Below are 26,808 nucleotides of genomic sequence, written 5' to 3'. Positions count from 1 at the left end.
ATAGACTGCAAGGAAGAAAAATCGTATGGCAGGAAGGAAATAGAATTTATACACCTGCTGAGAGATAATTACTTAAGGCAGCATATGATGGAGGGGGACCAGGGGTGGAAGCGTATTGGATCTGGTCATAGGATTAGAAGAGCTATCTATAACCAAGTTGACAACATTGCCTCCAATTGGTGAAAGTGACCATGCGGTCTTGACTTGGGAAATTGCAAAGCATGAGGAATATTTTATCAAGAAGGAATATTAGTGGAACTACAAGGCAGGTGATTATGAGATGCTTAGGAATAACATTACATCTGTACCATAGCATAAAACACTGCAGGGTAATGATGATAGTAGTGCATGGGATATAGTTAAGGGTCATCTAGAGGAAGCAGTATTAAATTGCATACCACGGGTAAGGAAGGTTAATCAGTTAGGAGTTAGATGGATGAGTAATATCATTAAGCATGAGCTGCAGAAGAAGAAAATGCAGTGCAAGGTCTATAAAGAGAAAGGTGACCAGCAAACTCATGAACAGTACAAGGCTCAAAGATGATGAAAGTTTATTTTTCACTTGGTTAGACTAAAATAAATTTAGTTTAATCCTTTATCCAAGTGTGAGCAAACAAAGTTTGTACCTGAAAGTATCTTCAGGACTGGGGTAAGGTGGTACAACACCGGACAATTCGTTGCAAAGGTGGAGCAAGTTGCATAGGTGGAGATGACCTTGCTAATGCTTCTGCCTCATATCTCCACTTGGGCCTGGCTCCCACTGAAGAGACCTCAATAAAGGTCGAAACTAGTCTGGGTAGTTGCCCTTCCCTTAATGCATAACATTATACATATCCGAAAGATGTGTTTTGCATTATGGGAGATACTGAGATAGGAGAGATGTTAGCTTGCTCCACTTTGCAACAAGTTGCCCGGTGTTGTACCACCTTACCCCAGTCCTGAAGATACTTTCAGGCGCAAACTTTGTTTGCTCACACTTGGATAAAGGATTAAACTAAATTTATTATAGTCTAACCAAGTGAAAAATAAACTTTCAACATCTTTCTCTAAATCCAGAGTAATTTAATAAAAAGGTGGCACACTGTTTGGCAACTCCTATAGGTGGAGATGACCCTGGTAATGCTTCTGCCTCGTATCTCCACTTGGGCCTGGCTCCCACTGAAGAGACCTCAATAAAGGTTGAAACTAGTCTGGGTAGTGGCCCTTCCCTTAATGCATAACATTATACATATCTGCAAGGAGATGTGTTTTGCATTATGAGAGATACTGAGAGGGCAGATGTTAGCTTGCTCCACCTTTGCAACGAGTTGTCCGGTGTAGTACCACCTTATCCTAGTCCTGAAGATACTTTCAGGCACAAACTTTGTTTGCTCACACTTGAATAAAGGATTAAACTAAATTTATTATAGTACAAGGCTCAGGCAAGAAAAATGACCAGCATGGCAAGGAAGGCAAAATCAGATTATGAGAAGAATTTAGCTGAGCAGGCCAAAGGAAATCCCAAAGAATTCTTTTGTTATGTGGTAAGTAAGAGGAAGAATGACTATGGAAGATTAACCTTAATGAGTACTGAGGGGCACAAGGAGATGGAAGCGGATAAAATAGTGGAGTTACTGAGTGAGCACTTTGCAAGCATAAATAAACTTTCAACTTATTCTATATAACTATAAGATATATAGCATAAGAAATATAACTATATCTTCCTATAGAGGTTACTACTTTAACCTATGAGACAGGCACTAACTTGGGAACAGAGGTGGATGAATTGGAGGTTCTTACAATATTCCAGAATCTCAATGTAAATACAGCTGTGGGATTAGATGGAATATCAGCTAGGGTTTTGTGAGAATGTGCAAGAGAACTGGCAATGCCTTTTACTAAGCTGTTTAATTTAAGTCTCAGCTCTGGTAGGATTCCAAGGGAGTGGAAAGAGGGCAAAATTATTCCTTTGCATAAGGGAGGTTCTAAGACTACGATAGCAAATTATAGAACAATCAGTATCTCAGGCATGGTGTAATAGGAAAGTATTAGAAAAATTGGTAAAAAAAAAGAATTCAAGAATGGTTAGATAAAAATATGATACTGTATGAGGGTCAATGTGGCTTTGTGAAGCAATGTGGTTGGTCATGCCTTAGTAATTTACTAACATTTTATAACATAGTAACAGACGAGTTGGATAAAAGAAATGGGTACATGATGAATTTGCTGGATTAGCAAAGGCAATTCAAAGAATACTACATGAAACACTGTTATGCAAATTAGAACAAATGGAGATGGATATGAGGATTAAGTGGATAAGAGGTTGGGTACTGGACAGATAACAAACAGTGGTATATGGAGCGGCAGAATCAAGGCGAAAGCAGGTGACTAGTGGTGTGCCACAAGATTCAGTGCTAGGACCATTGCTGCTTAATTTATATACAAATGACATAGGAAATAACCTGAAAGGAAATATTCAGTTGTTTGCTGATGATACGAAATTAGGTAGAGTAATAGTTAATCAAGGTGATGTAGAGAGCTTGAAGAATGATTTAAACAGGCTGTCAGTGTAAGCAAAAGATAATGGGTATCAGTTTAATGTCAAAAAATGTCAAGTTATACACTTTGGGATAAATAGATTACAAGACGTTTATGACATTAATGGCACTGTACTCCGAAATAGATTAAGCTAGTGATTTAGGGGTGATGGTAGACAGAGAGTTAAAGTTTAGAGGACATATTGCTAAGATCGCTAAGGTAGCACATAAGATTACTTGGCAAGTGAATGACACATTAAAAAGTAGAGATAAGGAAGTTGTAACTCCTCTTCATAAGGCCTTGATACGCCTACAACTGGATCACTGTGTTCAAGTCTGGTACCGTGGGTATTTTCTTGGGGATGTGGAAGCCATGGAGAGGATTCAGAGATGAGTGACCAAGATAGTGAGTGCCCTGTCGAATGTGCCCTATGAGGATAGATTGAAGGTGTGTGGACTGCAGAAGTTGGTTGATTAGGAGAAAAAGAGAGGATATGATAGAAACATTTAAGATGCTTAAAGGATTTTATAGGATAGATTCAGGGAAAATGTTTCAGCATTTGGATAGAGGGATCATAACAAGGGGGTCATACCTGGAAGTTGAATAAAGGTGTGGTCAGTACGGATGTGAGGACTAGACTTTTTTCTTGGAGAATGGTGAATGAGTGGAATGGGTTGCAGAGTCAGTTGTGAGTCCTTTCTCTGTTAATGGGTTCAAGGAGAGGTATGATAAATTGTGTGGATAGATTGATTCTCTCACGATGAGTCTTTGGTCTCCGTGAAGGTACCCATATAATAATAATAATAATAATAATAATAATATGTTATTGTTGATAGTGATGTTTTCTCACTGGTGCAGGACAGTACAGTGTAAAGAGGATTTGAAATTGGAAGTGATCACCATTTAGTCTAAAGCAAGATAAAATTGAAAAGAAGACATGTAAGAAAGTTTTTAAAAAAAATACAAGTTGAGCAGCTCTCAGTTTTGAATTGTAGACTAAAATAAAAAAAAAAAAACATTAATGAAGTTGAAGAAAACAATTAAAGAGTTTGAGAACAGGAACCAAACTTTGGGGATTCAGTGGCAAATCCTGAAAAAAACAATGATTGATTCAGCTAGAGAGGCATGTGGTGAGATTGTCTGCAAGGATAGAAAAATCAGAACGCCATGGACACAGAAAAGAGGCAGTGAAGGAAAAGAAGAAAGCATATCGAAAATTTCTGGTGAATAAGTCAACTTGTGCTCTTACAGAATACAGAGACAAATGTAAGAAAGCTAAACACTTTGTAAAACTAGCTAAACAAAAGTCATGGGAGGACTTTGGCAAGAACATAGAAAATAAATATCAAGAAGGTGGCAAAATATTCTGGAGGTCATTGAAGAACCTTAGAAATGGAGGAAAGAGTGCTGTAAAAGAAGTTAGAGATGATAAAGGTAACATGAAAATGGGAGAAAAAGATCATTGAAGTATGGAGTAATTACTTTGAAAAACTGCTAAATGAAACAAGCAGTGATGACAGTACAATGGTAATAAACACTGACCAGGCATGCAGTCAGGAATACATATCTATACTTGAAGTAGAAAAAGCCATCAAAAGCCAGAAATGTCAAAAGGCAGCAGGAGTAGATGATATTCGACCAGAAATGCTAAAATATGGAGGTATAAAAGTCTTACAGTGGCTGCACTGCATAGTTCAGAAGTCCTGGACAGAGGGACAAATTCCGGATGATTGGAATAGAGCTCTCATAGAACCCAAATATAAAAAGGAAAATAAAACTGAATGTTAGAATTACAGAGGTATTTCTCTACTCAGTGTTCCTGGTAAAATTTATGCAAGTATACTTCAGAAACAGTTGAGAAGGATTGTGGAAGAAAAGCTGGGTGAAGAACAAGATGGATTCAGGCCAAACAGACGCTGTCAGGATCAGATCTTCACTTTATGACAAATAATTGAGAAATCTGTATTTAAGTTTTGTAGCTCTTGAAAAGGCATATGACAAGGTGTCAAGTGAAAAGCTATTTAAAATGCCACAGTTATATGGTGTCATTGAGGCATTATATCAAACAATACTTAGTCTTCATTTGATTTGTAAGTCAGCAGTAAGAATTGAAGGAAGTACAGGAAAGACAGTTTGATGTTAAATCTGGTGTCAGATAAGGTTGTACATTATCCCCTCTGTTATGTATTATCTATATGGAATCATTTTAAAAATTTATAGAATTTACAACCGTGTTAAAAAAACTTTTTTATTATCCCGACGTTTCGATCTTCACATCAAGATCATCATCTGGAGCATCCATCAACATTCAAGACAAGCTCAGTTACGTTATTAATTGTAAACTAAAGAAACAATGATTTGATCACATGTTATTCTACTGGCATGACCTCTAGTGAAAAAAAAATAAAATAAAAATTACATCAAGCTAAATTCTATTTACGATGACAGGAATAAACATTCTTCAGATGGTTTTCTTTCAGAAACAATGATGTCCTATTTTTAGTATTACAATTCTTATTTTTGCTTTTAGGATACTGGATTTTCTACAGTCCTGTTTATAGTTGTTCTTTGTGAGGAACGTTCCGTGGGCCGAATATATACCTTCCATATGTTTGGGATTTTTAGACCATCATTATTGTTCAGATTGGGGTAGTTGATAATAATCTCACACGCTTCTTTAAATTTCCGTTCATACCATGTTTTAGTGCGATGTAGACAGCTAGTGCTTTTCCAGTCAATTCTGTGTAAGGAATTCAGAGCATGATCAGAAAGGCCAGCTTCACCATAATTATTATATTTAATGTGTCGTTTATGTTCTTTTTGTCAGATAGGAATTGTGCGTCCTGTTTCTCCTATATATGGTATGTTGCAAATACAATAAATCCAGTATACTCCAGGGTGGGCTAGTGGAGGGAGTGGGTCTTTGGAGGAGCTGAGTAAGCTTTTTGATTTTGCAGGAGGTTTAAAGGTGGCTTTGAGGTTATATTTTCGTAGTATTCTGTTTATTTTGTCTGATGTTCCTTTAATGTAGGGAATGGTTATAGTTTTACTGTAGTCTGGTTTGTCTTTGTTTTTCATTGAGGTTTTGTAGAGAATTTTGTTAATAGTGTTTTGGCTGTATCCGTTATTTTGGAAAGTATTAAAGATAATTTTAAATTCGTCTTTTAGTGACTGTTCATTGGAACAGATCGTCTGCGCCCCATTTTTTAGCGTGTTGATGACACCTAGTTTTTGTGTTGGGTGGTGGTAGGAGTTTATGTGTATATACTGTCCCGTATGTGTCGGTTTCCAGTAAACAGTGAAGGAAAGATTGCCAGAGGGAAGACGTGTGACAAGTGTATCCAGAAACGGAAGTATGTTGTGTTTTTCAATTTCAATTGTATGCGTTTGCGTTGTTTGTTTAGGTGGCTAAGGAATGTGTCTAATGTCTGGCGGCCATGGGACCAGATCGCGAAAACATCGTCAACGTATCTAAGCCAGACTTTGGGTTTTAAAGGGGAGGAACCTAAGGCAAGTTGCTCAAATTGTTCCATGTAAAAGTTAGCAATAGGGGGTGATAATGGCAAGCCCATGGCTGTGCCTTCTGTTTGCAAGTAGAAGGCGTTTTGCCATACAAAATAACCCAACCATAATACGTGTGCAAAATATTGATGTATGATGCAGATGATGATCTTGATGTGAAGATCGAAACGTCAGGATGATAAAAAAGTTTTTTTAACACGGTTGTAAATTCCATAAATTTTTAAAATAAATGCTGATCACCATGCAACTCTAAAAGAAAGGATATCTATATGGATCATATGGATTTAGATGAACCAGTATTAAATTATATACCTACGGTAAGGAGGGTTAATCGGGTAGGAGTTAGATGGATGATTAATATCATTAAGCACGAGCTGCAGAAGAAGAAAATGCTGTGGAAGGTATATAAAGAGAAAGATGACCAACAAACTCAGAAACAGTAGAAGGCTCAGGTAAGAAAGGTGACCAGCATGGCAAGGAAGGCAAAATCAGATTATGAGAAGAATTTAGCAAGCAGGCGATGTGGAGAGCTTGCAAGACAATTTAAATAGGCTGTCAGTATAGGCAAAAGTTAATTGACATCAGTTTAATGTTGAGAAATGTAATGTTATGCACTTTGGGATAAATAGATTACAAACCATTTATCAGTTTAAAAAATTACAATGACAATACCAGTGAAAAAATGCTCCATGCCATTTCAAAAGAGGTCTTGAAAAAAGCAGTAGAAAATAAATTTGATTACATACAATAACAACAAAATAATTAATTTGTGCACAGGAAAAATAGGTCCATGCATGGTCAATTTCTATGGAAAACTGGAAAAAAACAAAAACCAACAGATGGTAATCTTGATTTAGGTAAAGTAATTATTTTAAAGTTAATATATCACAAAACTTAATATATTATAATAATTATTTGGAAGTTAATTTTCCACTTGGTTAGACTATAATAAATTTAGTTTAATCCTTTATTCAAGTGTAAGCAAACAAAGTTTGCACCTAAAGTATCTTAAGGACTGAGGCAACTTGTAGTAAAGCTCTCATCACTCCTTGTCTCAGTATCTCCCATTATGCCAAGCACATCTCCTTGCAGAGATGTATAATGCTATGCATTAAGGGAAGTGCCACTACCCAGACCGGTTTTGATCTTTATTCGTCAGTGGGAGACAGACCCAGAATTCGTGATACTACAGCAGAAGCAATGGAGAGGTCATATTTATTTATACGAGTTGCCAAAAAGTGTACCACCTTATTATTAAATTACTCTGGATTTAAAGAAAGATGCTGGAAGTTTATTTTCCACTTGGTTAGACTATAATACATTTAGTTTAATCCTTTATCCTAGTGTAAGCAAACAAAGTTTGTACCTGAAGTATCTTCAGGACTGAGGCAACTCATAGTAAAGGTGGACTAAGCTTTCTTAGTATCAAGTGCTGGACCAAGCTCTTAGTATCACCACTTCTGGGTCTGATGAGATGAGATGAGAGCTTGGTCCATCTCATCTCAAGGAGTGATGAGAGCTTGGTCCATCTTTACTACAAGTTGCCTCAGTCCTGAAGAGACTTCAGGCACAAACTTTGTTTGCTTACACTTGGATAAAGGATTAAACTAAATTAATTATATTATAATAATTACTTTAAAGTAATTTATTCCTAACATGGTTGTAGTGTCCCTAATTTACTGAAATGAATGCGGATCGCCATGTAACATTAAAGGAAAGGAAACCCTGGATGATACATCTTCGCAAAGTGATCACTCAGCATCTAAAATATTTCTTCTGCTTCCGTCATTTTCCTAACATAATCAGTGGATAAAATTATTCTTCCATAATCATTCTTTCTCTTACTTGTTAAATGCTTAACTAATTTTTTCTCATAATCTGATTAATTCTTTCTTACAATACTAGTCACACTTCTTGCCTGTGCTTTATACTGCTCATGAGTATGTTGATTGCCTTTCTTTTTATATTCACTCCATATCCCCCCCACACACACACAGCTCTAGCTTTATATCTCTACTCATCTGCCTAACCTCTACTTGGTTTATCATCCAGACTGTCAGAATACAGTCTGATACTGCTTCTCTCAAACACGTCCTGACCGCTTTCCATGTTCTACTGATATTTCTTCCTTATAGCTTCTCAAGTCATGGCACAGCTACAAGATATCTCATAAGCACTGTCACAATTACACGATTAATACTTCAACATAAACCCTTTCTTGACAGAGAATTACACATTTAATAACCTCCCAGAACAAGACTGCATGGTCACTCTCTGCAACTGGAGTGTCTACCTTGGTTATGGATACATTTTCTCATGCTATTACTAGATCCAGCACTTGCAAACCCCTGGTCCCCTCCATGACAAGCTGTTTTGCTCCTCCTTCCAATCTATGTTCCCAAAGGTTTTTTTCTTTCCACCAGGTATTAATAATTGCTCAGCCCATACTCATTGTGCTAATTTGCTAATGCACGACACCTATATCTTTCTGTGAATTTCCCCCGCCCCAAGACTATAGCAGCAACTAACAATATATTTTGTCCTACTGGTATCTATCTCGTACAAGATAGCCTCAAATGAATCACCTTCCCCACACCTAAAATTCTCTTCAATTTCTAATTTTGTTGGTTGAAGTTCTTCAGCTATCATCAACAATACTCCACCTCCTGTCCTATTTCATCTTTCCTGTCTGAAATTACAACATCTTTACATTCAATCCCAATAAATGTACCATTTTCTGTCAACCAGGTTGCATTGATGCTTATAAATTTTGGCCAAGTTGAGCTCACCAATGCCAAAAAAACTCCTCCTTTATTTTTTGATACTTGTGGCATTTGTGTACATGAATTTTATCATAACCTTGAACCCACAGTTCCCCTTTGTGTAATTCCATTAGCAACCCATTCAGATTTAAAACTCTTTTCAGCATTGCATAATCATTTCTATACAAATACATACATGTATATATGTATGCACCCATCTTTTCTTACACTTGATTCTACATCAGGCTATCTTCCCAAGCAGCTTTCCTTTGGCACTTTATCATATGTCTTCCCTTGATCTATTAAACTAAACCACAAATCCTCTAACTTTTTAACTATTTGTACATTATACATATCACAAAAATATCCTTGTTTTCATCTCTGTTTGCCCCCCCCCCCCCTTCTGTATATATATTTCAGTCATGAAAGTATAACATGAAAGTACGTAGTAAATTTGTGCTATAAGAATTACACAATTCAGATGCTCTGCTAGTCTATCATAGATATCAAACATGGAATTTTTTGTTCCCATTCATTCAGGTCTCTAATAAAAAAGTTGATTTTTCCCAAAGGGTAATAAAATTTATCTACCACCCAAAGCCTGCTGGTTGAAAAGCAGATATGGTATCCACCTGACCAACAACAACGCAGACTATGTTTTGATTCTTATTAAGATATATCATCTATTAAGATAATATGTTATGCTATATACAGACTTTCTAACCTGTTCTTCTCAAATGCCGATGTGTTCTTGAACAAAGAAATGTTCACCAATTAAAATACGTGGGTGGTCTGAAAAAGTTCTCGGCCTCAACCATAAATGGCAACACTATTGGCAAGATTTTTTTTTCTGAGTTGGTACATCTGTCATAAGTATTGATGTGAAATTGCAAGTCATTCTAACAAGTATTTTTTTTATACAGCTGTTGGAAGCCAAAGTGTTGTCTGTATCCCTTGAAATAGATAAAATTGAGTATCAAGCGGTTATAAAATTTTTTCTAAAAGAAGGTTTAACGGCAAAAGAAATTCGTTTGAAGTTCATAAAAATGTATGGGCACTCTTCTCCTTCATTTTCAACAATTAAGAAATGGGCTGCCGAGTTTAAACGTGACCATACCAGCCTTGAAGATGATACACACATGAAAGATGTCCCAAAAGTGTAATAAAACCAGAAATCATTGATCAAGTGCATGATATGGTATTGGATGACCGGCTAGTCAAAGTGCATGAAATTGCTGAGACTATAGGCATTTCAAAAGAACATGTAGGATACATTTTGCATGAAGAATTGCAAATGAAAAACCTTTGTGCAAGATGGGTGCTGCGCTTGCTCACAGCAGATCAAAAATGCACTCGCCTGAAAATCTCTGAACACTGCTTAGAGTTTTAACAAGAATAAAACTGATTTTGTGCATTGGTTTATTACTATGGATGAGACTTGGATTCACCAGTACACACACTAGAATCCAAACAGTAGTCAAAACAGTGGACAGATCAGCAGCAAAGAAGACAAGGTCATGGTATCGGTGTTTTGGGATGCTAAAGGAATTTTGTTTATTAATTATCTTGAAAAGGGTAAAACAATAACCGGGGAATATTATTCCGACCTTTTAACCAGACTAGATGAAAAACTTTGTGAGAAAAGATCCGGTTTCCAGAAGAAAAAATCATCTGTCATCAGGACAATGCACCTGCCTACAAAGGTGTTTTGGCAAAATCCCTTAATTCAGTATCCCTTAATTTTGGGAAAATTAAGGGATCTGAACTATGAATTGTGGAGGAAAATTGTAGATAGAAAGTTAGTAATGATGTAATTTTTTCATGTAGTACTGTCATATCCTGTACACCCCTTGAGGGTACATGGCAGGAATTTGATGATGATGATGATGATGAACTATGAATTGTTGGAACATCCATCCTATTACCCAGATTTGGCTCTCTCTGACTTCTATCTCTTCCCCAAACTAAAACTCCTCCTTGCTGGTCAGTGTTTTTCTTCAAATCAAGAGGTGATTGCAGCTGTAGAGGGGTATTTTGCAGATCTTACTGAGGACCACTACAGGGACGGACGGGATAATGGCCTGGGAGCATCGGTGGAATAAATGAATTAGTGTTAAGGGAGATTATGTTGAAAAATAAAAATAATTTAGAAATTATAAATTTGCTTTTTCATTGTTAGGCCGAGAACCTTTCAGACCACTCATGTATTTCAGTGATGTGCTTTCAAAAATCTCCAATATAGGAATAAATAAACAAATAAAAAAATGATACTAGATTTTAAATCAATACAAGTGGAGTTTGAATAGATTAAAATTTAAAATATGAATAAAATAATAATAATAATTTACCTTGCTCTTGCTGAATCCATGTCCAATGTCAGCTTTCCTAAGTGTTTTCTCATTTTAGAAATATTATGAATATCATTCTGAAAATGATAATAAAAAATAGAAGAAAGTTAATTAACAAGCAAGAACTATTTCTGACTTATTCATTAGTTTATAGAAAGATGCTTTAAGAATAAAAATCAATTTGTTCTGCTTAATTGAAGTTAATTTTAGTAATATAATAACCAACATTACACATACTCAAATGAGAATTATGGATGTTCTCATAAGGAAAAGAGGCTTCTTTATGAAGATGAGAAAATGGCTATTATGCTATTGAATTTCAAAATCTAGAATAATCTTGAGATAAATTTCATCTCCTGGATAAGACCACTGCTAATTAAAGGCCTGAAGTGGTTTGAAAACTTTCCACATTTTGTCTCTAGAGTATGATTTCTAAACTATGTATCAATAAACAAAAAATAAAATAAATAAAAATAAATAGGGAAAAAATACTTAGCCCATCCATGTACTAAGGTGCTACAAGTTTATTTACAAAAAACTTTTTGTGGGTGGAAATCATAAAAAGATGATATGCTAATTCAGTTCATTTCAAGAGATGGAGATCCTGTGGAAATCCAATGAAATTAAAGAAAGCCTGTAATAACACATATTTTACTACAATTATTATTACAGTAACCTCTATGGATTCAACAGATGGAGTTAATTATCACCCACTCAACCAGCAATATGTATATCATCATGAACTTGGAAATTATTTACACTCCCTGCATTCACAATGCACTCCTGAAATGCATTCCACTCACCAATAACTCTTCATGTAACAAATCTACTCCAGACACACTGTTCTTCACCACATCTTTATACAATTTCCAGAAATGGACTCTCATTTTTCCATCTTAATGCTTCGTCTTATTATATATCTTCTGTACTAATCTGGTAGAATCCCTTCACTAACTTGAAGGTGTCTATAATATCTCCTCTTCCACCAAACTCGGTAACCCACATTCCTTCATAACCAACACTCCAGAGTCCCGACATCACCTTGGTCATTCGTCTTTGGACTCTCTCACAGTGAAATTTAGGAGATCAAATATGAGCACAATAGTCCATGAGTGGTTTGACCAATGCCTTATATAAAGGCACCACCACCTCCTTATCCATACAAGTCAATGCAATTTTTATGACAGCAGCAGCAATACGTGCAGCCTTCGCAACACTTTTAACGTGCCTGTTGAACTTTAGTCCACTGCCTTCTATCACCCAAGGTCTTGAATCTCATCAACTTCTTTAAGTTCAGCTCCACCAATACAGTATGTAGCCTTATATCTTTGTGCCCCAAAATGTAACACCTTGCATTTATTAATATGAAAACTACAACCCTACTCATTTGTCAAAGTGAGAAGTCTATTCAAATCTTCCTGTACATAATTACATCAGCAGTACACCTAACACAAAAACAGCAGGGACCAGGAACAGAATACTGAGCACACTACTGGTCACCTTCCTTTTTTGAGACACTGCTCCATCATACACAACTTGCAGGTATCTTTCAGAAAACCAATCTTCAATCCATCTAACCAATCTGTTATCTAATCCCATCTTCTGCAGCTTATGCCAATATGTCATTCGGTAACCTATCAAATACATTTACAAAGTACAAAAAAAATCACTGTATACGAATCTCCTTATCCAATGCAATTGTCACCTTATCATAAAATGTAAGCAAATTGCTACCCTTCACAAAACAATGTTGACCATCATAGAGAATCTTATGACTGTCAACACAATCCTGTATTTTATTCCTGACCAATTTCTCCAACACGATGACCACAACTGCAGATATACAGACTAATCTAGATAACCTGGTCAATGGCATGGCTAACTTTTTTGGACATTTTTTAAAAATATATGGTGATATGTCATCCATTCCCCAGCCTTATTAACCATCATAACCCCAGCAACACTTAATACATCTATGCTTCTTTCACTTCCAATTCTACTAATACTTGCCTCCCTTCTATATGTTGCACAGCAACATTCACACCAGTATGATATGCATTAATGAAGTGTTCCTTAAATAATTCCACTTGAATATGAAAAGAGATTGGCCTGTCAGGTCAAAGATAATCCAAGGGAATCTTTCTGCTATGTGGCAAGCAAGGGGAAAATTACTTATTGCAGATTGACACTGGTAGATAATTGTGGTAGTAACGTAACCACATCAAACCACCAATGTCAATCTGCAATAAGCATATTTCCTCTTGCTTGTCACATAGCAGAAAAATTCCCTTGGATTATCTTTGACATGACAGGCCAATCTCTTTTCATATTCTATTTTTTTAACCATGCTTGTCACTTTTCTAGCCTGCAGTTTACATTCTTCATGCATCTGTTCACTACAAACTGTCTTGTACTTGCTCCATAACAATTTCCTTTGCCACACTGGTTGTTTCTGGTGTAAGCCCAGGATGGTGACACAGCATGTGCCATAGCACCCAGGATTTAGAAAGGTCATCACTCCACATTAGTGGTGGTGACATATCAGGGCATATTCAAACTGCATTTCTGTGAGAAAAGGGTCAAAACGTCCACTAAAGTGCATTAAGACACCATGCTGGAACTTGTAATATAGCCCTGAACAACACCTTCTTTCACGGTAGGAAGTGGCCCTTATAACATAACTCAGTCCCTGTCCACAAGACGAGGACCAAACAACACTGATTGGAGACAAATGTGCCTGAACACATATCACCATCTGGTTGGCTGTCTGAAAGTTCTGATATGAATTAGTTTGACTGCAAATTGTGGTCGCAGCATGAGAGAGTAGAATACAAGAAACGACACCCCAGCATTGTCAGCCTGAAGGTAGCATTGCTGGGGTGTCATTTCTTGTTGTTTCAACACATACAAACATGTGATTTGTATTTGCTGAATGCTGTAAATGATTTACTGATTAAGAGTTTAATTATGGCAGGAATTTGATGATGATGATGAGTTTAATTAAGAGAGATTAAGGTTTTATGCACTGTTCAAGTTATAACAGTATTTATGGCTAGGCAGATTATGAAAAAGCATTTGACAGAGTAAAAAGATATATACTGTTTGATATATTACAAAGCATAAATATACTTAATATTTTACTACATATAATATTGATCATATACAAAGATAATGAAATAAAAATAAAAATACATGAAAAAATGTCTGAAAAACAATCTATAAACCAAGGAGTAAGACACAGATGCCCTCTGTCTCCAACACTTAAATATTTATATTTGAAATATTAATACAGTGGAACACCTTAAACAATACAGGTATAGAAATTTCCCAGAATAACACTAATAAATAACAATAAATAGCAAAATAAATATGCTATTATTTGCAGATGATTGGGGAATAATATAAGATAAGGAAGAATATTTACATTTACAAAGGGCAATATATAATTAACGTTATAGTAGAACAGTTTCAAATGAAAATATTCATAGATAAAACTAAAACAAAGGCATTTTGTGGAGAAACACCAGTTATAAGTAAAATAGTTATTAATAATAAAATAATAGAAAAGATAAATATTATCAATTATCATAAATATTATCAATTATCTTGGATGTGAAATATCACATGTAGGAAAAATAGACAAAATTAAAAAATTCAAAATTTTTACAGATTATAGGCCTGATGAATAAAACACTATCCAAATATTGTACAAAAAGAAATAAGGAAAATATACAACACTTTAGCAGTACACCTAAACCTCTTTTTACGCGATAGATACATTCATAAAAATTACGCGTAAAAAGAACTACTGACTCCATAGAAAAAGTGAAGATTGGTTAGAAACCTGAAATATAAGCAAAATAATGAAAAAAACAAACATCAAATTCGTTAAGATCATAAGATTTTTATTTACATTTCATGGAGAACACACATACATATAATGTAATGAATTTTAATAACTTTAAAAAAAAACATATTCATTTCAGTTGTTTGCTAAGGAATCTATAAAAAATTATGTTATTCGCTATCACTTTCTGACAATAAATGCGAAAGCTTTCGTTTTTGTGAGACTGTAATATCACTAAAACTACTATATATGGTATGATCTTCATCGACTTGCGCCTCAACTTGTGGAATTCTTCTTGTCATGGTTGAACAAAAGTACCACTGGTTGTTTCAGTAGTTTTAGGCATGAACTCAGTTATTAATTGCTGTGTTGATGCTTTAGATAAGTCATGATATAATTCTCTGTATGAAGACATTAACAATTTAAGCTCATGTGAAAACTTCCATGTGAAAGCTCATGTGAGAACGTTCTTCATTTGGATCATGTGGGGCAAAATAATTGCTTAAATTACTGGCCAGTTTAAGACCTTCTTTAATTATATCAGCAGTAAAAGTATGATTATCTTGATCATTATCATTAACTTCTTCGCTTTCAGGAGTCTCTGAAACAATCTCCGCTATTTCTTCTTCACTAAGAGGTTTATCAATTAACAATTCTTCGACATCTGCCGATGTAAGATCATCGAATCCTTCTCCGCCAATTTCACATGCCAAACTTATTATATTGGAGAATTCTGCAGTATAATTGAAGGTAACAGGAGCATTCTCTTTAACACATGCAGGCCAAATAGCTTTCCAGCATGCATTCATAGTTTCTGGTCTCAATTCAGATAATGATAATCGAACCTGATCAATACAATCCATAATTGAAAATTTTTTCCACACATCCATAACTGACAGTGTTTCATCATCATTTAGCTTGTTCAAAACATACTGAAATGTTCGTCTGACATAATATGTTTTAAAAGTCGCAATTATACCCTGATCTAGAGGTTGTAGCAATGATATGGTATTGGGCGGCAGAAAAAAAAATTGCACATTTGGGTGTTCTATGGCAGGATGACCGGGTGCATTATCAAGAATCAAAAGCACTTTAAATTTGAGACCCTTGTCATTCAAATAGAGTCTAACTTCTGGCACAAAATGTTTGTGGAACCACTCAGTGAAAATATCAATGATCACCCAAGCTTTTTTGTTGGCCATCCAATGAACTGGCAATTTTTAAAAATCTACGCCTTTCATTGGATGTGATCTTATTGATTGATTTATGAGCAATGGTTTTAACATCCGATCTCCTAAAGCGCTCAAACAAAATAGGAGTGTTATGCGATCCTTTGCTACTTTGAACCCACCAACAGTTTTTTGCATTTTTGATACGTAAGTTCTGTTTGGAATTTTTTCCAGAAAAGGCCAGTTTCATCCATATTCCGAACTTGTTCACGAGTGTAACCTACATCCTCAATTATTTTAGCAAGTTTTTTTTTGTGAAAATGCTTTAGCAGCTATTTCATCAGCAGAAGCCGTTTCACCTTTAATTTTTATATTATGAAGAGCATGTCTTTTAATAAACTTAGCCAGCCAACCATTGCTTGCATGAAATTCATATTATTTCCTCGATTGAGATGAAGTATCTGGCTGCAGTTTTTTTAATCTGGTCATAAAATCTCAATGCTGACTGTTTGATGGAATTTCCGTCAACTGGCATTCGTTTTTGTACATAATCTTCTATCCACATCACTTTTTCGGCCTTTTCTAGAACAACATCTCTTGTGTATGATGATAATTTCTCACTCGATTTTGTACCCGAACATATTGCTTTTCTAATAGCCTCTTCATTTTTCTTTACCCACAGCCGTCACACCTTCCCCAGTTTGAAGACGATCTAAAATTTGAATTTTTATATCCAAGGAAACAGCTTTCCTTTTTTTGTTTTTGGTTATCGGCACCATCATGCGAGGGATGGATTAAAATCTTCGGTTAATGAAATGAAAGTCTGAAAATTACATATAGCTTACCATTTATTATTTCTTGGCAAAATTATTAATTTTAAAGCGCAATTTTTATTTTGATTTCACTTAAAAAATGCAAAATGCGGTAACTGTGTTGTCTACTCAAGCACCAAATTCAAACTGCTAAGAATTGCTTTTTTATGCGCAGTCGGTTATGTAATTCGGGGAATTCCCAATAAATGAAATTTGTAAGAATTTAGATTTTCTTAATTGAAACGAGAATGCAAAAAAAAACTCAGAATTTTCTTAATTGAAACAAGAATGCAATTCTACAAAATTCTCAGAATTTTCTTGCATTACAGATTTTTTCCTAACTTAAACTTTAGGTTGGTCGCGTAAAAGTGAATAAAAATCGCGTAAAAAAAAAAATTTCTGATATCCCAATTCGCATAACTCCAAATTGACGTAAAAAAAATTCGCATAAAAAGAGGTTTAGGTGTCCTTACATTATTATAGGGTAGCAAAATTTGGCCAATAAACAAACAAGATAAAGAATAAAAACAAGTGAAACAAGATTCATGAGATGAACTGCAAAATATGCATTATTAGACAAAAAAGGAATAAAGATATTTTAAAAGAACTAAAAATAAAATCAACAGAAGAAAAAATGAACAGTTACAAACAAAACTGGATAGAACACGTAAACTAAATGGCCAACATCTAATATCCTCTGAGGTCTTTTGGGTATTGGCCATTTAGTTTACGGAGACTGGAACAGACCAACATGGTCTACGAGGGTTCTTTGAAAAGTTTGGTAAATTTCCAATAGACAGCAACACAATTCGTTCATTCATACCAGTCATTTCCATGACCCCTGGCAAAATTTTAGCCATGTTCAATGAGTAGTTCTCATTTGGCAAACATTTAAAATGACCGTGTTCGCATTTTTCATAAAAAATGGAGAGAAACGAGTTTCGTGCAGTGATAAAACACTTCCATTTAAAGAAGTGGACAGCCACGCAGATCGAAGCCGAGTTAGATGCTGTTCATGGGGACTCTGCATCAGCATTAAAGACTACAGGGTGTCCCAAAAGTTACAATACATAGGAAAAATTAACAAACTCATATTATATTTTATATTTTTTATTTTTTTATGAAGAAAGCCAACATGTAGAGAATATTTTGTAAGTATTTTGTAATGAATATTTTGTGAATAAAGGTACATTTAGCTACAATTTCCCATTTCCCCCTATGTATAGCACCTTTTGGGACACTGTATTTATTTTCGGATAAATGAGTTTGAATGTGGTCGAAGATGAAGTAGTCATGATGAAGTTTGAATGGTTGAAGATCGAAGATGAAGCGTGCTCCGGATGCTCAACTGAGGTCACTACAAAGGAAATGATTGACAAAATCCATGGTGTCGTTATGGATGCCCACCGAGTGAAAGTGCTGAGATTGGAGGCATCACAACTGAACGGGTATATAATATCTTCCACAAAAAATTGCACATGAGGTGTGTGTGCATGATGGGTGCTGTGATTGTTGACTGTCGTATCAAAAACAAATGTGAAAAGACATTTCAACACAGTGTTTGGCGATGTTTAATCGCAATCAACAGGAGTTTTTGCATTGATTTGAGACTGTAGATTGGATCCACCACTACACACCTGAGTCCAAGCGGTCAAAACAGTGGACAATGCTCGGTGAAAGAGCACCAAAAAAAGGAAAGACCATATGTCCGCTGGGAAGGTGATGGCTACTGTTTTTTTGGGATTCCCAAGGAATTATTATGATAGACTATTTGGAAATGGGTAAGACAATAACAGGAGTCTATTATCTGTCATTGTTGGACTGTTTAAAAGAAGAAATGAAGAAAAAAGTGGTCTTTCATCAAGACAATACACCGTCCCATACATCGGTCATCGCAATGGCAAAATTGCATGAATTGAAGTTCAAACTGGTTCCACATTCACCATATTCACCAGACTTGGCCCCACGTGTGACTTCTTGTTCCCAAACTTAAAAATTTGGTTCGGCTGAAAAAACGTTTCTTCCAACGAGGATTTAATGAAGGCTGTCAATGACTATTTTGCACAATTTGACAAATCCTACTTTTCAGATGAGATGAGAAAATTGGAAACTTGCTGGACCAAATGTGTAGACCTTGATGGAGACTATGTTGAAAAATAAAGGTGTTTTTCCCAAAAAAATGTGTTCAACTTATTTTTTTATTTCTAAGAATATTTAACAGCAATAGTAAGCTGTATTCCATGGGTGAAGAAGCAGACACAATTTGGTGTAAAGTCGATGACAAATGATATCAAACAGGAACTGCAGTTGAAAAAGAGATTATGGAAGATATACAAGAAGAGGGGGAGGAGGACAGATACACGAAGAATATAAGACGCAGGCCAGGAGAGTGACCAGAATTGTGAGGAAGGCAAAACTGGAATATGAGAAGAGATTGGCACTAACATCCAAAGAAAATCGTAGGGAATTTTTTAGCTATGTGGCAGTAGGTGGAGAAACGATTCTGGAAGAATGACATTGCAGGATAAAAATGGGAGTAGAGTGACTGATGCAGAGGACATAGTGGAGTTGTTCAATGAGCACTTTATTGGAGTATTTCATCCTGGAGGAGGAGGTTTTAACATTAGAGGAATAGGGCAGGATCAGGGTTTAGAGGTGCAAGAGGAGAGTGTGTTCCAAATACTGAGTACTCTGGATACCAATAAAGCTGTTGGACTGGATGGTATTTCACAACGGGTTTTGAGAGAATGTGCTAAAGAACTGACCGCTCCGTTGACCTGGCTTTTCAATAAAAGTCTGGCTGAAGGAAAGGTACCCAGGGAATGGAAGGAAGTGTCTAATTATAGGCCAGTTTGTGTGTCATCAGTAGTTGTTCAGATCTTGGAGAAATTAGTGAGGGACTATATATACAACGTTGGGTAGATGAGGGTAATGTTATCTGTGAGAATTAACATGGATATGTTAAGGGGAGCTCTTGCTTTAGTAATATGATTGTCTTTTATAATAAAGTGACAAGAGCAGTTGATGAGGGAAAGGCACATACTGCCATTATTTTGGATTTTGCAAAGGCGTTTGACAGGGTGCTACATGATAAGCTGATTAAGTTGCAGCACATGGGTTTTAAATGTTGGGTTAGTCAAATGGATTCAGGATTGGCTAACTGATAGGTATCAGAGAGTTGTGTATGATGTGGCAATATCAAGGAAGCAGAAGATTACAAGTGGGGTTCAACAGGAATCAGTACTGGGACCTGTATTGTTCAATCTTTATATCAATGATATCAATGGATTGCAAGGGAACATTCAGTTGTTTGCAGATAATGTGAAGTTGGGAAGGGTTATCAGTAATAGTTTAGATGTGGCAGCCTGTAAGAGATTTGAATAAACTAGACAGATGGGCAAATAAATGGGGTTCAATGCAGCAAAATGTAAAGTCTTGAGGTTTGGGATCCATCGATGAGAGGATGCGTACTTGATTGGAGAAGCTGGACTGGAGGAGGTATGGGAGACAAGAGATCTGGGGATGATGATTGATAGAAAACTGAAATTCAGGGAGCATATTGCAAAGATGGTGAGGGTAACTCAGAGGATTGCTGCAATATTGAGAAGGATGCTGACCTGCAGAGATAAAAGAGTTATGATAAGGCCCTGATCAGACCACACTTAGACTATTGTTCTGAGATTTGGTCCCCAGAATTTGAAGGGGATAAATTGACTGTGGAAAGGGTACAGAGGCAGATAACAAAGATGGTTTCAGGACTGTACAATATGAGTTATGAGGATCGACTGAGGGAATGTGGACTGCAGAGTTTGGTGGATAGAAGGAGAGGTGATATGATTTAGACTTTTAAAATGTTGAGAGGCAGTTACAGGGTATTGGAGAGTTCTTTGACTTGGTGGAATGGCAGGAAGGAGCGATGACAAGGGGCCATCCCTGGAAGTTATGAAAGGAGGTTGTGTGCAAGAGGGTGTGGAGTGGTTTCTTTGCATGGAGGGTGGTTGAACCTTGGAATGCATTGCCTGAGAGATTGGTTGGAGTGGGGACGGTTAATGGGTTCAAGGAGTGGTATGATAGACTTTGTATTTCCTAAAAACGACCTCCCACGATGAGTCTTTTGACTCCATGGAGGCCTGGATAATAATAATAATTTTTTATTATATACAAGTAACAAAATTTACAGTAAAATCCTGAATAAAAGATTTAGAAATGTCAAAAAATCTACTCTCAGAAGAACAAAATGGTTTCAGAAGATGGAAGATTATATATAGACAATATTTATGCATTAAAACAAATTATTGAAAAATGACAAGAATTTAATTTGAGACTCGTATGGCCTTTATAAATAATGAGAACGCCTTTGATAAAATACGTAGAGAAAAACTTGAATATAATGAAAAACAAGGATATCTATTACATTTTGAACAAGCTATACAATGTTTATATAAAGATACAAAAAAAAAATAAAGTTACACTTAGGTAATAAATTAACAGAAGAGATTGAAATAAATCAGGGTGTCAGACAGGGAGGTAGCTTATCGCCAACTCTATTCAATATATATATATATATATATTGATCAGATTATTAACTCACCGTTAGTAAGGTAGGGTGTCACAGACCCCAAAGATATAGAAAGAAATAACTGTGACACCCTACCTTGCTAATGCTGGGTTAAAATATGGAACACAACAATAAAACAAGATATCCAGTTAACTAGAAGAACTGTTATCAATGTAATGCTGCATGCAAATGATCAGATTATATTACAAGACAATGAGGATGATGTTCAAAAATCAGTTTATTAATTAAACAAAATAAGCCAACAATACAATTTAAAAATTTCACAAAAGAAAACAAAAGTCGTGGTATTTAAAGATTGATATCATTGTAAGATCAAAAATAGTTATAGAAATAAAATAATAGAGAAGATGACACAATTTAATTATTTAGGCAGCATAATAACATATCTAAAAGATAAAGATATACATGAAAAAATAAAGAAATTTCAGAAAATCTGTGGAAAACAATTAAAAGGATACTGAATAATAATAAAAAAAAAACAAGAGGAGACTTTCAACTAAAATTTTATAAAGTATTGGCCACTCTATATGGTTCAGAAATATGGACTGTTAAAAAGAAAGATGAAAGTAAAACATAGGGTGCAGAGATGAAACATTAAGCGGGATTAAAGGATGCACAAAATCAGACTATATAAGAAATGAAGACATCAGAAAAGAACTAGATATTTACGACTTAAATGAAAAGATCAAAGAATATAGAGAGAAATGGAAAGAACATCTATTTAGGATGGAAAGATATTTCACATAGTACACATGCTGACATGCCATCCAGTCCCACTGCTTTGTTTGCATTTATAGTTTTCAATACATTGAACACCTGTTCATCTAACTCAAGTTTGATCAGCAAGTGTAAAAATCTCCAACTGGATGATAAACCTTTGCAAAATGACCACTCAACAACTCAACTTTTCTTTTGCCTCTCTCACCTTCCTACCATGAGCACTGTTTAAAGTCATCATACCATCGTCAATTTTTCCTCTGACTGGTTATATAATGAAAACACTCTTTTGGGTTTACTTTGGCTGTTTAGTTAATTTAATAATTGAAATTATTACTTTCTTTTTACTTTTAAAGGAATTTCACTGTTCAGTGGTTGCCTTGTAATCCTCTTCTCCATTGTGAACAGTCATTCCAGAAAGAATCTCTTTTTAATCCTCTAACTCGCATTGCCTCTACAACTCCTCCTCTCCATGTAAGTTGAGGCCATCCTCTCTTCTGTCTTCCTGGTTGTGACCAATTCATCACTCACTTGAGCCATCTTTCCTGTGGCATCCACTGACCATGTCCATTCCACTGTAGAGATTGATATTCCTGGCTGTCTATCATATTTTCTTGCAAATTCAGTCTCATTCCGAAATGTCTGAACGAAGTGTATGTATGTATATGCATACATACACTTCGTTCTTAGCCATCCATCTCTACAACTCTAATTGACTTTTCTGCTTTGCATTCATTATCCATCCTTCTCCCCCATGGATCAGAACTCTCTCTCTACTATCATTTGGAGTATCATTCTCCTTGGTTTACTGCTGAATTTCATCATCATAACAGTAATTACAGATTTAGACCACATTGGTCTGTTCCAGTCTCATTATCTAATTATCCTCCTCTGAGGTTCACCTGGTCTTCTTTTTCCAAACGGTTTATATTTTATTAATTGTTTAGGATATCGGGTGTTGGTCATTCGGTTTACATGTTCTATCCAATTGTATTTGTAATTGTTTAGTTTTTCTTCTATTAATTTTATTTTTGGTTCTTTTAAAATATCTTCCTTTCTTTTTTTTTTTTTTTGTCTAATATTGTACATTTTGCAGTTCTTCTCATGAATTCATTTCATTTGTTTTTATTCATTGTTCTACATCATCATCATCAAATTCCTGATATATACCCTCAAGGGATATGATAGTACAACATGAAAAATTACATCATTACTAACTTCCTATCCACAATTTTCCTCCAAATCAGTCTGTTACCTGTCAAGACTCCAACATTACCAGATCTTATATTTCCATCTTCTAAGGCAGTGTTTCTTAACATTGGGGTGTATGCCCCACAGGGGACAATTTGAATATTTTTGGGGGGGGGGGGGGGGCAATTAGAAAATGATGTTGTATATCAGCAAAGACCTCATCGCTGATATACTAAAAAAACTCACCACTGTCGGTGATAAATTGTCGATGTTGCAACCCTGACTTTCCGAGAAAAAAGCTGACATCACTAGTACAGCAGTCAACATAAACACAGTATCAAGAAATCTCAGAAAAGCAAAATGATGAGTCTACTAGAACTTTATTCAATATAAGAGGCCTAATGGCATGGCTTTCTGATGAGACAGAAACGAAATACCGAAATTCAACTAGTTTTACAAAAAAAAATACTGTTGCCCTTCCCGTCGTCATATTTAGGCGAATGTGGCTTTAGTGCTGCAAATGACTTGATACTGAAAGTATTTTTAACTTGGGTATAATTATGTTAAAGATACCAAGCAATTTTAAACCTGGTTTTACTCCATTTTTCCAAAGTGAGCAAACAGACAAAATGTCAAGTTTGCGCCTGCAATTGATGCAAGACTAGCTGAACCCACAGGTAGTGCAAGACCAAGGCAACTCGTGGTAAAGGTGGAGCAAGCTCTGATCACTAATCTTAATATTTACCCTTAATGCCAAAACACATCTCCAAGAAGAGGATGTATGATGTTTTGTATTAAAGGAAAGGGGCCACTACCCAGACCGGTTTCGACCTTTATTGAAGGCTCATCAGTGGGAGCCAGGCTAGAAATACCAAGATTTAGTAATGCAGAGCTTATAAGTATTTTACCAAAACAAGTTACCATAAGGTGTTTTAACCTTATTAAATAAAAATCTCAGGAGGAGATCTAAATGTAGAAAGTATTTTTAACTTGGGTATAATTATGTTAAAGATACCAAGCAATTTCAAACCTGGTTTTACTCCATTTTTCCCAAGTGAGCAAACAGACAAAATGTCAAGTTTGTGCCTGCAATTGATGCAAGACAAGCTGATCCCACAAGTAGTGCAAGACCAAGGCAACTCGTGGGGAAAAATGGAGTAAAACCAGGTTTAAAATTGCTTGGTATCTTTAACATAATTATACCCAAGTTAAAAATACTTTCTACATTTAGATCTCCTCCTGAGATTTTTATTTAATAAGGTAAAAACACCTTATGGTAACTTGTTTTGGTAAAATACTTATAAGCTCTGCATTACTAAATCTTGTTATTTCTAGCCTGGCTCCCACTGATGAGACCACAATAAAGGTCAAAACCGGTCTGGGTAGTGGCCCTTGCCTTTAATACAAAACATCATACATCCCCTTCTTAGAGATGTGTTTTGGCATTAAGGGTAAATATTAAGATTAGGGATCAGAGCTTGCTCCACCTTTACCACGAGTTGCCTTGGTCTTGCACTACTTGTGGGATCAGCTAGTCTTGCATCAATTGCAGGTGCAAACTTGACATTTTGTCTGTTTGCTCACTTGGGAAAAATGGAGTAAAACCAGGTTTAAAATTGCTTGGTATCTTTAACGACTTGATACTGAAATAAAGAAATCATCTGGATATCACAAACCATGGGGATTTGAGATTGAAAATGACTAAATTAGTACTTCAAATAAAAACTCTTTGCAGCAGACATCACGCTCAAGGATCACATTAACTTGGATCTTAGCAGGTACACTTAGTAGAGAAATATCTCTGTAATTCTCACATTCAGTTTTATTTCCCATTTTATATATGGGTACTATGAGAGCAATACACCAATCATCTGGAATTCATCCCTCTGTCCAGGAATTCTGAACTATGCAGTGCAGCCACTGTGAGACTTATACCTCCATATTTGAGCATTTCTGGTCGAATATCATTTAAAAGCATGAAATGTGGAAAGGCAGCAAGAGTTTGATGGCGTTCTCTACTTCAAGTATTATTATTATTACGGGCAACTCCAAGGAGTCAACAGACTCATCAAGGGAGGCCCTAACATCATGTCAAGAACAACTATTCGTCTTTCACACAGTATCTATCATACCTCACCTTAAACTCATTCACGGTCACAGCACCCACAACAGACTCTGGCAGCTTATTTCACTCATTTACCACTCTCCAATTAAAGAACCTAGCTCTAACACTCCTGTTAGCCACATTTTTGCCCAGCTTCCATTTATGACCCCCTAGTCCTCCTATCACCAGTCCTATTCTCAAAAATATCTTCTAGATTAATCTTATAGAACACCTTCAGTAATTTGAATGTCTCAATCATATCACCCCTTTTCCACCTATCAACCAATTTTTGCAACCCACAAATCTTCAATCTGTTCTCATAAGGTTCATTCCACAGACCTACCACCATCTTGGTCACTCGTCTCTGCATCCTCTCCACCTCCTCCCCATCAAGAAGAAACCCTAGCGCCCATATCTGGGCACAGTAGTCCAGATGGGGTCTTATCAGGGCTCGATATAGAGGAACAATAACTTGTTTGTCTCTGCTCATTAAAGTATTTTTCAGTAACCAAGTGATTTGATGAGCTGTTTTAGCCACTTTTGCAATGTGTCCCCCTAAACTTCAACTCTCTATCCACCAACACTCCCAAATCCCTGGCCTCATCAATTTCCTGGAGTACGGTTCGACCAATGTGATATACTACTGCTAATCTTTTCACTCCAAAATGCATAACCTTACATTTTGCCACATTAAATTGACGTCCATTTTCCTTAGCTCAGTCCTCCAAACTATCCAAATCATCCTGCAAAATTTTCAGGATGATTTGGATAGTTTGGAGGACTATCCAAATCATCTTCAGCAAACAAGTGAACACTTCCTTTCAGATCCTTTCCTATATCGTTAATGAACAAATTGAAAAGTAGTGGTCCAAGAACAGAACCCTGCGGCACACCACTAGTCACAAGCCATCATTTGGACTCCACTCCTGAATAAACCACTCTTTGGTATCTCTCCATCAACTACCCTCCTATCCATCTCACCAACCCTATATCCATTACCATATTCTGCAGTTTACTGATTAGAATTCCATGTGGTATCCTGTCAAAGGCCTTAGCATGGTCCAGCAGCATCACTGTATATCCATTACCCTTATCCAGTTCAGCAGTCACTGTGTTATAAAACGTGTGCAAATTACTGAGGCATGTCTCAGTAATCCTGTATTCTTCTCTTGATTAGTTTCTCCAAGACCTTGACAACGATTCCTAACATGCTAATCGCTCGGTAATTTACAACATGTCT

The 26,808-nt window shown here is 36.0% G+C and overlaps 2 protein-coding genes across 2 annotated transcripts in view; both read right to left on the bottom strand.

The window, feature by feature from the left end:
* Positions 1–10,892, bottom strand: part of LOC150107867 (uncharacterized) — a 393,004-nt gene extending 382,112 nt beyond the window's left edge. Inside the window, exon 1 of the mRNA XM_090415366.1 lies at positions 10,849–10,892. Coding sequence (XP_090271492.1) covers positions 10,849–10,892 — 44 coding nt within the window. The remainder of the gene's footprint in view (positions 1–10,848) is intronic.
* Positions 10,893–11,145: 253 nt separating this feature from the next.
* Positions 11,146–26,808, bottom strand: part of LOC150107866 (rho GTPase-activating protein 44-like) — a 260,140-nt gene continuing 244,477 nt past the window's right edge. Inside the window, exon 5 of the mRNA XM_090415365.1 lies at positions 11,146–11,226. Within this exon, the coding sequence (XP_090271491.1) occupies positions 11,146–11,226 (81 nt within the window). The remainder of the gene's footprint in view (positions 11,227–26,808) is intronic.

This window comes from Typopeltis vanoorti, chromosome 3 (genome assembly GCF_054136105.1).
Source record: "Typopeltis vanoorti isolate ZY-2024b chromosome 3, IOZ_Tvanoo_1.0, whole genome shotgun sequence".
Classification (NCBI taxonomy): Eukaryota; Metazoa; Arthropoda; class Arachnida; order Uropygi; family Thelyphonidae; genus Typopeltis; species Typopeltis vanoorti.
Note: the sequence above shows the minus strand (reverse complement) of the source record. Positions and strands in the feature narration are given on the sequence as shown.